Source organism: Pygoscelis adeliae, unplaced genomic scaffold (assembly GCF_000699105.1).
Source record: "Pygoscelis adeliae isolate BGI_AS28 unplaced genomic scaffold, ASM69910v1 Scaffold106, whole genome shotgun sequence".
NCBI classification, from domain to species: Eukaryota; Metazoa; Chordata; class Aves; order Sphenisciformes; family Spheniscidae; genus Pygoscelis; species Pygoscelis adeliae.
The window spans coordinates 2,388,075-2,399,660 of NW_008824939.1; the positions used below are offsets into that span (position 1 = coordinate 2,388,075).

Genomic DNA, 11,586 nt, shown 5'->3' on the forward strand with positions numbered 1-11,586 from the left:
CTCCTAGCTTTCCACGTGGTAAAGAGAACTTAGAGTCATTACAGCTGTACGTCAAAACCTAGACATAATAAACTCATGACAGATGGCTTCTGGAAAAAGGGGTAAGAGCAAAAACCAAGGTACAGGATGACATGCTCTATAGCATCTAGTTGTACTGGGTTAAGATATTACTGTCTCAAGCCTTTGCTGGATAATTCTGGCAGAATTAGTCTCCCCCAAAAAAGCAAGTATGTCCCTGCTTCTCAGCTGCCTGCATCCAAAATTCAATCTCTTAGCTTAAACCACTGATAAATGCGTTGGAACTAATTTACCGGATTGTGATTTTGGGTAGATAAGGTACTCCACCCAAATATCTGCTCCTTGCTACTGATATTGTTGCATCCAGCAGAAGAGTGGGGCAGAGACATGGCACGATAAGGTCTTAAACTGAGATAGCCAGATGTACCAAGAGTCATCTGTCATGGCTGTAAACTGACAGAGCTGAAAATTGCCATTTCTTTGTATAATTATTAAAATCTAATTTGGTCACAATCACTGCGAGCAACTATGGCTATTTCTCACAGTGAGAGACTCACGTATGTAAGATATTAAAGGTCAAAGCCCTAAAGGACTACCAGTGTTTAGTCTTGAATAATTTTAGAGGATGGAATTAAACAATTTGATTAACTTTAGTCACTTCTAATGAAGAAGGGCTCACTGGTGTTGTCACTGGGAGAATGCCACTGAATCACATCTGTTTAAACTACCTGTTAAAGCAGTGTAGATTCTCTGCTTTTCTATAGGAAGATAACACGAGCTCATATATTTATTTCAAGTGCTGTCTGGTGGTGCTAAAGGAATTGCTGAATTAGCCTTAGGCACAGTAAGACATTTTTTACCACTTTCTGGAACATTGAATATAATTCTTCAGAAGTAGAAGGTTCCAATCTCATTTAGTCATGCTTTTGTTTATAAAATTAAAAATTATGGGTAAAAATTTAGCGAAATGTGCTGCTTCATTTATGATGATGTTCTTTATAATTCTGAGAGCCTGCTCAGATAACAGCGTCTCTGAGGCTAAACTATTATTAAGAAACCATGGAGTATTGCTTAGAATAATCTGTTTAGGTTTATGTTACAAAAAGAATAATTAAAACATGAGTTGTAGTTTATCTAAAAAAAAATCCATTCACACTGCTCCATTCTAGTGTAGATTTTCAGGACAGAGCTAGAGATTAACAGTATAACAAAACAAACTTGGGCAGGTTAAAAAAAAGAGAAGGTCTTCCATTTTGAGTTATGGGCCAATCTAGCTAGTTTTTTTTTCCTCTGGGAGTCACAAATCCGATGCATTTCTATTATATATTCATAAGGAATAAGTATTTATGGGACCAGGATTTATGCAAACTTCTCAAGAAATACGGTATCTTGGGCAGAAATTACTATAAATGCACATTTGCACTGAGATGCCATCTCTCAGTTCCACACTGAGGACATGTATAGCCAATGAACTGGGTCAGATAATGGGTGAAGGCAAGAGACCAAAATATTCGGGGTGTAAACCCAGCTTTGATCCCTTCTGACAACATAAGCAAGGCCTTTGCAAGAAGTATATCACAGCTGGGAAGGCAGCCAAGAAACCTTGTATTCTCTTCTGTCATAAACCCTGCCAAATCGTAGCTGATTTAACTATTGCAGATTGTCACCCATTAAAATGAATTAATTTTTAGACCAAATTGCCACTGTCTTTCTGTTTTACTAAAAATGATAACAGGATAGTTTCGGGGGATGAAGTTCTGAGAACTCAGATGAAATCTGGACCAAATTTATTGTTTCACTTGCAAAGCTGCGATGTTTGTAGAAGAAACTTGCACTACGTAGTGTATTATTTGCTAAGGAATAAGGTAGTATGATCAGAGTCCATTAAAAATAGCATGTTTCAAAATTAGTTTTTTTCCTCATAAAATTTTAAGTTTGATACGTCCTGGCCACAAAATTATTAACCATGAAGAATGAACAAACTGATAGCCAGCCATCCTTTTCCTCCTGGCATATAAATGTACTTTAAATAACACGTCCAGCTCACTGCAGGCTATTCCTAATGCAGTATAACTATACAATGTGAATTATTTTTGCATGTTTATAAGAAGATTACTTAGTTGTAATGAGTTTTACAACGTAATGGACTTTACTATAGTGAATTTTACAGTATTAAAGACTGTGTACTTACATCAACAATCAGGAAGTCCAGCCAGCACCAGGCATTAGTAAAATATATTTGAAAACCATATGCTACCCATTTTAAAAGCATTTCCAAAATGAAAATATATGTAAAAACTTTGTCAGCATATTCCAGCATGGTCTTGATAGTTTTGCGCTGTTCGATATATATATCTTCAAAAGCCTATGAAAAAAATATATTCAGGTATTACTAATGTTTCACAGAACGTACATGATAAGAATAAGGAATAAATAATAAAAAATGAGTAGGTCAAAGCTAATCTTTCCCCTTGTTCTTCTGCATCCTCTTATTTTACATATTTCCCATCTTTAACCATACTACAAACTGGAGCAACTTTATGTATTCTGCCCTGTCTGGGGTTGTGTGTGTATATATATATCTCCTATTATCCTAATGAATGAAGAAATAAACTGAAAGCATGAATTTTCATCCACTGTGGTATTAAGAAACCTTAACATACACACACACACACAAAAAAAAAAAAAAGCCCCTTTCTTATACAAAATCTGTTCCAGAAATGTATATTCCATTCAAGAAAGCAGTTAGGGAGATTACGTTTCTATGCTCTATCAATCAAACTTATGTCTAAGAGTCAAATTAAAGAGCAATGTATTTGCTAGAATGTACACTATGCACATTGATACTGTAAAAATGTTCAACTTGAGTAAAGCTGGAAAGGTGGGTAATGTTGTTATAATTAATAATGTTGTTATAAAATAATCTTGTTGGAAAGTGGTTGTTTTAGGTTTAATTTGCTCTCACACTCTTCCCTATCTCCTGCCTCCAAAAAAGGAACAGAATGAAGTAACTATTCCATTTTTTGTATGGTCTTTCATAAGCAGAATCCAAGAAGTGGCTGAGCCTAGAAGGAATTAAGGACTTAAAATGATACATTTAGCTATATATTCACAGTTAACAACAGCCTTTGTACTCAAATCTCTTGACAAACATGCTGAAAATTGGCAGGCAATTTAAATCTTGAGTAGCTATGCTGGCTTGAATAAAATTGCACCAGCTTTACAATGGTAAACCAAAAGTATCACTAAAAAAGTGCATGTGAAATTTAACAAAATTTTTCAAGTTTGGGCCAAGTTTCATTCCATCCTGAAATGATGAAATGCAGGTAATTTTATACAGCTCCAAGCAAAACAAGTCTTTCTGAAGCAAATTTGAATTTTGCTCTTGCTTCTAAGGAGACACCTAAATATTTTAGCATCTGCAATTTTTTTCTACTTACTAGTGCTCCACTGCTGAGGAGAATCATGAAGACAATGAAAGTCTCAAACCAGTTGTGCTCAACTATGCTGTAGCAGGTTTTTCTAAGATTCCACCAAATTTTGCCTTTGCCATCCTCTATACTTACTTGACAACATGGAAATTTCTGCACACAACCTGCATTAGATTAAGAGATATTAGGATCCAAAACCAAATTATTTCAAAGTCAATATTTACTGTGGTATCAAAATTGTTAGAAGCTTTAACAAATTTTATACTAATTTTTTAAACTAAACACTGGAATCCTCTTTTATAGGATACTGAATATCTGAATTTAGATAAATAATTTTGAGAGAAACCAGACAATAGTAGACATAATTATGAGTAAACTCAATCAAAAAAACATTGATCTTTTTGACTGTTGACATGTAAGTGTTCCATTTGTTGATGGAGTCTCACAAAAATTATTTTTTTCCAAATTTCAAAGGCCCTTTCAAATAACTGAAAAGCATTTTAAGAATAGAAAAGGTAATGAAGTTAACATCCACACAAGATGTATGGAGTGGCCAGGCAGATAAAGCTACTCAAAGCCTAGGGAAACCTTGTCTTGGCATGATTTCCAGCATTCTAGGCTGAGTATTTTCTTTCAATTGCTGAGGTCATGAAGGTCCACCAGATTTGAAAGTCTCAAGAACTTAAATATGCCTAGTAAAAATTCCATTTTACTAATACATCTCTTAAGTCAACAGTTATTCTACAACCTTCTGTAAAACAGGCTTCTGGTTCAAGAGCTTCTTCACTTTCAATTTCTGCTTGCTCGCCCTCTCCAGGAGGAGCAATATCAACTGTGCTGCCTTCTGATGAACTGGATGCATTTAGTTTCTGCAAGTAAAGTTCCACAGAACAATTTTTTCTCATTAGATACATATGCTGTAAAAAAATGATACTGAATCAAATCATGCCAGTCTCTGACTTTTGAAGAACACTAAATTTATACTGAGAAATATGCATCACTATAAGTAAAAACATGACATGTACGTTGTATAGTTCTGTTTCCCGGTTTATCTTCTCATAGGGAACAATTAAATATAATTTGGCTACTAACCTGATCCAAATATAAGACTTCTGAAGTATTCTCAGTAGTAGTAAAACTGGAGAACTTGCATGTACCACACTCTCAAGTTATTTCATTTTCTTTACTATACTGGATTACACTGAAAATGCGTCTTAGTTTTCCCAGCGAAATGAACTAACAGAAAGCTCCACTTATATCTTCATGTCCACTACAGATGGTGTTTTCACAAACATATACCATAACTGGATTAAAAAGTTGTAAATTTAATGGCATTTAATGGCAAATTTCTGCACAGTTTAATTTTTGCAGAAAGCACAAATTACCAAATCCAAAATACCTTCTTTGCATTCCAGTTTCCTGTGCATATTGAGAGACCTTCCGAGGTCCTTTCCATCCCAGATTTCTTTATCATTCTACTACTTTTGTGTACAGTGAAATACTATAGTCCTTACTACGGTAAAAGCACTTCTAGATCTGAAAACTGCAAGAACTGGAGAGTGATATAAAGCAACTAAAATTAAGTAACTTTTTACCAAGTACATTGCCATTTGGATCAGGTCAAGCTGTTTATCAGTCATGCAAGACTGCCCATAATTTTGTCATTTTAAGAAAGCATATTTTGAAAGGACAAACCTGCTAAAGATGCACAATACTAATGCAATAATTGGACATAGAGTTTGTAATTTGTTTTCAGTTGTCAATACTGTTTGCATCTTTAATTGCTTTGATCCAAAATACATTCTCTTTTACGGTGAAATAAGGCTTGTAATCAGAAAGCAACATTAAAAAAAGCACGGCAGTGAAATACTTTTGGTTTATATCATGTAGCAGTAATACACAGGGATTTCGAGGGGGATCTAGAATGCACCTCTAACTTAAATACTTTAAATTGTACAGGCACTGGTGTAACAAAAGGGCATTTGGTCACAGACTAGATTTGTGGTTTCAGCTAAGCAGACCTGGTCATGCCCTTTGACCTATATGAAGACCATTCTATACAAATTTTTTGAAAGAATGCTTAATACCAATTACTTTTTGCATTTAGTTTTCAAGATAGTGACATTTTTAGAATATATAAAAAAATACTGTTCAGATGATTTGCATGGTTTTGCAACAAATAATGAACAATAACTTCTTAAAGAGGCATTTCCATATATTCTCTTCTTCAGAGACACTGCTGCAAATTAAAACTAGTTATTTAACTCTTCAGTTAAAACCCAGTCCCTTCAGGAAAAATGCATTGGGAGCTAAGGGCTTTTTTCTGCCAGAAATGAAGTAAATGGCACATATATCTTTATATAGTTTGGTAAGCAATTCTTTCCTCATATTCAACTTTTACATGAGATGAATGAAGTTTAAAAAAAAATTCGTGTTGGGTGATGGATAACTTTCAGGGGTTAAGTTTCAAGAAGCTGCGCTTCACACACACATGCAAATGTAGTCAATGTAGGGTCACTCAGACCTCAGGTTGCATGGCTGTTACTGCATTGTGACCAAAAATAAATATGTGTCGCATAATAGAAGAGATTTCTGACAAGCACACAGGTATGAGTTTGAAAACCATTCTTTCCCTTCTTAAATATCATGATCTGTCATACATGGAAAATCACACTGACAAATGTGAAAATATTTGGATAAATACATTGAGATTTGGATGTTCCAATGATTAATTTTTGCTTAGTAAACATGTTAAAATATCATGTTTCCTTTTTCATGCTGAACCTCCTCTATGATTTCCAAAATTTATATATGTAAAATAGTTACAGCCGTATTGCCTCTAAATGGAATCATTTTATTACTGGTCATATAGATCAGTAAGTCTGAAATAAAATATTGTGTACCTCATATAGTGAGAATATTTTAAACTTTGCTTTCTGTATTACATTTACAGACCAAAATGCACATTAATGTACACTATATTAAGCATTATTAGCACACCACCTTATTATCCACACATAAGGCTCTCTTTTAAAAAGGAAATAAGATCTGTGAATTAACTCTTTTTTTATATATCATTGTAATACAAAGAAATAAGAAGTCTGAAACCTCTCACTGAAATTATAGGCAGTTTCTTCATTAAATAAAAATCAAATATTGTGAAAATAATAATCTGTCATGTTCAAGTTAGGAAAATTAAAACTAATTCATGGCCTGATCCATCATCATTAAATCAATTACTGACTTAATAGTAGCAAGATAAAGGTTCATAGTAAGCGTCAGTTATTAATCTATATGAGTGCCAATTAAAGGGCAATCAATTTTTTAAGTGCATCTTCCCATGTAAACTCTGTTGCAGATAGTCCTGTCAGCATAGTTGCTAAAAACCAAGTCACAGAAGTGCAATTTATAATCAGTATAAACAAAACCTACTATAATTCTCTTCATTATTTTTCACATAAAGCATTCTCTTCATTATTTTTCAAATAATCTGAAATGAATACATTATAAAAAAACCTCATTAAGTTAATAAAACTCCTCTTCTTTGCTTCAAGACCCTAAATTAGGAAAGAACCATTGCATTTTAAATAAGGTGACTTTAATGATCTTTTTTTTTCTAGCAATAAAACTAATAAAACTAATAGGAAACTCAAGATACGTGATGGATTAACACAATCTTCTTTTCACCTCATAAATGCGATTATCAGCCTCTAGAACACGCCATGCCCTGTAAATACTTATTTGCATCTTCAGTGGTATCACATTTTCCTTTACAAGGATACATTTGAAAGCAATTGCTTATGATGCAGCATTCTCAAGGCCTGAATCAGCAAAATGACATGCTTGACTAGAGCAGAAGCCTGAGCAATACTGTGGAAATCACACACGAAAATAAAATAAAAAATAAGACTACCTCAATGGGAATATATTTTTCTGAAAATAGTATTATAAATATTATTGTATAGGATATAACATAAAAAAATGCTTCATCACCAACCCAAATACTTGGTTAATGTATGTATAATCAGCCCCCATACTGTCCTTTCAGAGCAGTGCATCTCTTTTCAACAGCATGTTAATGTGCCCATTTACAAGAAAATGCATTCACTTAAGGCCCGGTCTTGCTCTCATTTGATTTTATTCTAGATTTCAATAAGAGCAAGAGCAGGCTACTAAAATTTTAAGCTTTACAAACGGCTTCATGATTCAAGTGACAATAAAATAAAGGGATTCAGCCATTACAAATTGCCTTTAGTAATTCAGCCATGTGGTTTTATCCTTTGAATCTTGAAAGCTGCACTGTAATTGAGTGACAAAATATACAATAATGGGGATCAATGATTCCAAAGTGATTCTAAACTGACTTTAAATCTCCGATCTTATGACATTTGACTTTTATATCGTATTAAGAAAACCACTTTAAAAATATCTTTCCTTAGAGTTTTATTTGATGTTTGAAGCATATCTTGGTTTAAAATTTAATCAGTAAAATCTGAGAATTTTCAGAATACACACCAATGTGAATTTCTTTTGGCATCTCTGGATGATTTATACTATGGTATAATATAGGTAGATCATACTACACTATAATCAATGGTACAAAACAAACCATTTGGTTATCCTTTTGAAGCCAGTGAGACTCTGCCTGAAGGAAACAGCTTTGAATCCTGCTTTAGGACTGAAATCTCAGTCCCAACAGAATTTTGACACCTAGTTTTACTAGGATAATTTGACCTCCTTAGTTTCATGTAATTTTGGCTCCTGTGCAATATTTGCTGTCCCTATTCCTGAAGGCTCTGCCAATTATGCATCAATGGAGATTATACTTGCCTATAATGAAAAAAACCCTAGGGTAAATATATATTGAATTTTATAAAAATGATGCCAACTACTCCAGTCTTTGTAATTTACACCAAGTAAAGTCCCCCAACTCAGTCACAGACTGCTATCATGAAACACATTCCAAAATACCACTATTTATGAAAGAGTTTAAAGTTTAAGAAAAGAGTATTTGTAAAATGCTTTGCTTTGAGAGTTTTTTAAGGGGGGTTATTTGCTAAGTATAATTTTAGCAATTATTAAACTGTTTGCTCTGCTTACAGTTTATAAAACTCAAGATATGCACTGCCCAAATGGATACAGACTGTAGTTTGTAGCATCTTGAAGATTTGCATTACAGTGCATTGTAGATTTAAAAGTATAACAGTGTAATTTTTATGCAAGTAGCTACTGCAATAGTTTAAATGTTATTCATTAAGGAGCTGAAGTTGTGGCAGTAATCATTACATAAATCACTTATTTCATTAAATATTTACATTTATAAGGGCTGAATCAAAAAGGGTTGTTTTTATTTTTTAAAAACTATGCATGCTCCCTTTTTCTTTGACCTCTTTAACGTATAACATTCCCGTACTTTTATGATCCATACTTCAAAACCTGTAGAGCATGCAGTTATTGCTAAAGACTGTATTAAAATATCCAGAAAAATCATTAGCAGAGTTAAAATATGTATGTCGGGGTTGCCAGTCCCGCCTGACCATGCTGTGATGTGAGTCCCATGACTCAGCAGAGAGCAGCTGTGCATGTTTCTACTGTCTTGCAATGGATAGGGAAGGTACATAGCTGAATAGCATGCAGGCCAGTCAAAATCCATTAAAAAGTGATTATATATATATACACATATATATGTATAACTTGCTTAGGTAACCTGTGTGAAAGTGGTGACACGTTGCTCTACCTGGTTAAAAAGCACCAGAGCTGCATTCTTGATTGCTCCAGCTTGGTTTTACCCCTGTGAGAAGTAAGAATGGTAGGTAGTGAAGTTCAAGACACAGGATCTCTAGTTTTCCTCTTTCTGGAATCTCTAATTCAAACATGGCTTTAACACAATTAAAACATAATTATTAAATATTTTATGATCAGTTGGCAAAAAGGGAAATACATACCACCTGAAATGTTCAACAAACTTTTCTACAGAACTTGTTAGTTTATTTTAAAGAAATAAGAAATGCAGAAGCTAATAATCTGCATTCTGAAATCATGATTCATAAATAAAAATACGATGAATTAGATTAATAAAAACATGGTTAGCAGATTTGGAAAATATTCCAGTATTTATAGAGCGCTTAATGCATATTAATGAAAATTTTAAGATTTTTGTTTAATGTTCTAGTCTTCATTTAACTATGTGATTATCTCTTATTTGCAAAAAATGTACATACAGTAAGCAAAATACTTTGGAGATGTATGTCTTCCCAATCCTTCTTCATCCTCTCATAATGGTGGTAGAACTTACAGATCTCAATGAAAACAAACCTCCTTAATTTCTGTTCAAATCAAATGTGATGAAGTGTCATATTGTGTAAGTTTCTAGTTTAGATTTAGAACGCTATATACTTCTGACTCTATAATCTCTCTCTAATTGTTTCAGAAGAGGATTGGTTCGGTGTCTGGACAGTGGCCCATCAGTGTATCCAGAGATATCGTTTCATTCATTAGTTATCCACAGCTGGTCCATAACTTAAAGAATCTGTGAATTTTGAAGATACTGTCCCAGAATTGGTCAGCTTTAGAAAAGGGGAATTTAGATTGTTGGATATTTTAAAAGAAATGGGATAAAAAATCATCCAACAAATTGATCAAATCACTACTGGGTATGTTTTGGCTAAGAAATTTATTGAAGCCTGATGGCAATGCTTAACTGTTGGGAATGCAATAACTGTGTTCCTGTCTTTTTACTAGTCACAGAGGCACTAATGAAGCCAATCAGAAAACTGAACTTTCTCCTTGTTTTGAAAATTCAGTAGATTAGATGATGAAGGATATTTTTAATTTTATTAAACCCATCTATTGTGATTTCAGAAGTTAATTGAGCAGCCTTATTTCTCAAGAATATTTGTGAATTCTTTTCAGATTCACAAATCTGAATTTGTACTTACTGTATGTACACTGTAGATAGAAAGGCTTTTGGAATTCTGAATGATAGAGGCCTGTAGGTATAAGTATTTCTTTAGTTGTGAAATAAGCTTTCCATAACTGATGAATATCTTTGAAATTATTTTCCATGTTGAAATCCAAAACTTTATTCATAAAGTTGTGATTCAGATATAATGCACAGTTGTTAAGTGGTACAGAAATACGATGGTTAGGAGTCTTATGTTTGTTAAGATTAGCACAGTCCATTCATTTCACTGATTAGCAGTTATATTGTCTAATAGAAGCAGCATCCACAATGCTAACTTTAAAAAACACCAAATTATCTCCTTTAGTTACTTCTAATTTTCTTATTATCTTCAAAGTTCATTATCTCGAGTGTCTTATTTTCAGAGCAGAAATCTGTTATTTCTGATGGTTATTTCATTGGGTATTGTACCTCCATTTTCTGATAGTAGATATTAAAATATCCTCCTTCAAAGTATCGATGAAATGTTCGCTTCTCTCAGGTACTTTCAACCACTTTTTAGTGGGTAACTTTCAGGTACTTTTCAGTGGGTAACTTTTAAATCTAATAAATGTTATTGTTCTGTTTCATCCAAAGGGACACTTCCCCAAATTTCTAGTGATATGTATTAGAAAGATCTTGTTTAGGTCTGAAACTTGCAACCAGTTTCCAGAATAGATTCTGGCAGATTTAGGAAGTTACTAACTGGCAAATTAATTAGAAAGTGTTTTTATGAAAGGGAAGAAAAAAAAAAAGGAACCAGCCTTCCAAAAGAAACTTGGTGGCTAGAGTTATTTTGTACCATAGTATATCTGATAATAAAAATAGGAAAAAATACAATTCATTCTTTACTCACCCACAGTTATAATTTCTATAGTAATTACCTGCTCTTGGCATGTTCCTCAGGGGCACACAGCCCCTGCCCCCCTTCTAGCATGACCTGTTCTTGCTGACAGACTTTATTAAATAATCATTCTGCTCTTAACATCAGTGACAATCAGTAAGGCACCAGAAAAAAATGGTTCGTTTTACAGTTCCTGTGCAGATCTATCTTCCCGCAGCTCTGTTGTTAAATAAAAAGTTATTAAAGGGGATACCTCCTGAGGGTATTTTAAGTGCTAAGTACTGCCACAGTTAAGGCAGGGAAAGTTCTGCCCCATCTCCCACCCCTCCTTTTGCAGACCAGGCCTCCTAGCA

General features: G+C 33.7%; 1 protein-coding gene across 1 annotated transcript in view; it reads right to left on the reverse strand.

The window, feature by feature from the left end:
- The window catches only part of LOC103918146 (sodium channel protein type 2 subunit alpha-like), a 60,566-nt gene that overhangs the window by 15,964 nt on the left and 33,016 nt on the right, over positions 1–11,586 (reverse strand). Inside the window, 3 exon segments of the mRNA XM_009325394.1 lie at positions 2,210–2,383; positions 3,459–3,613; positions 4,198–4,318. Of these exon segments, the coding sequence (XP_009323669.1) occupies positions 2,210–2,383; positions 3,459–3,613; positions 4,198–4,318 (450 nt within the window).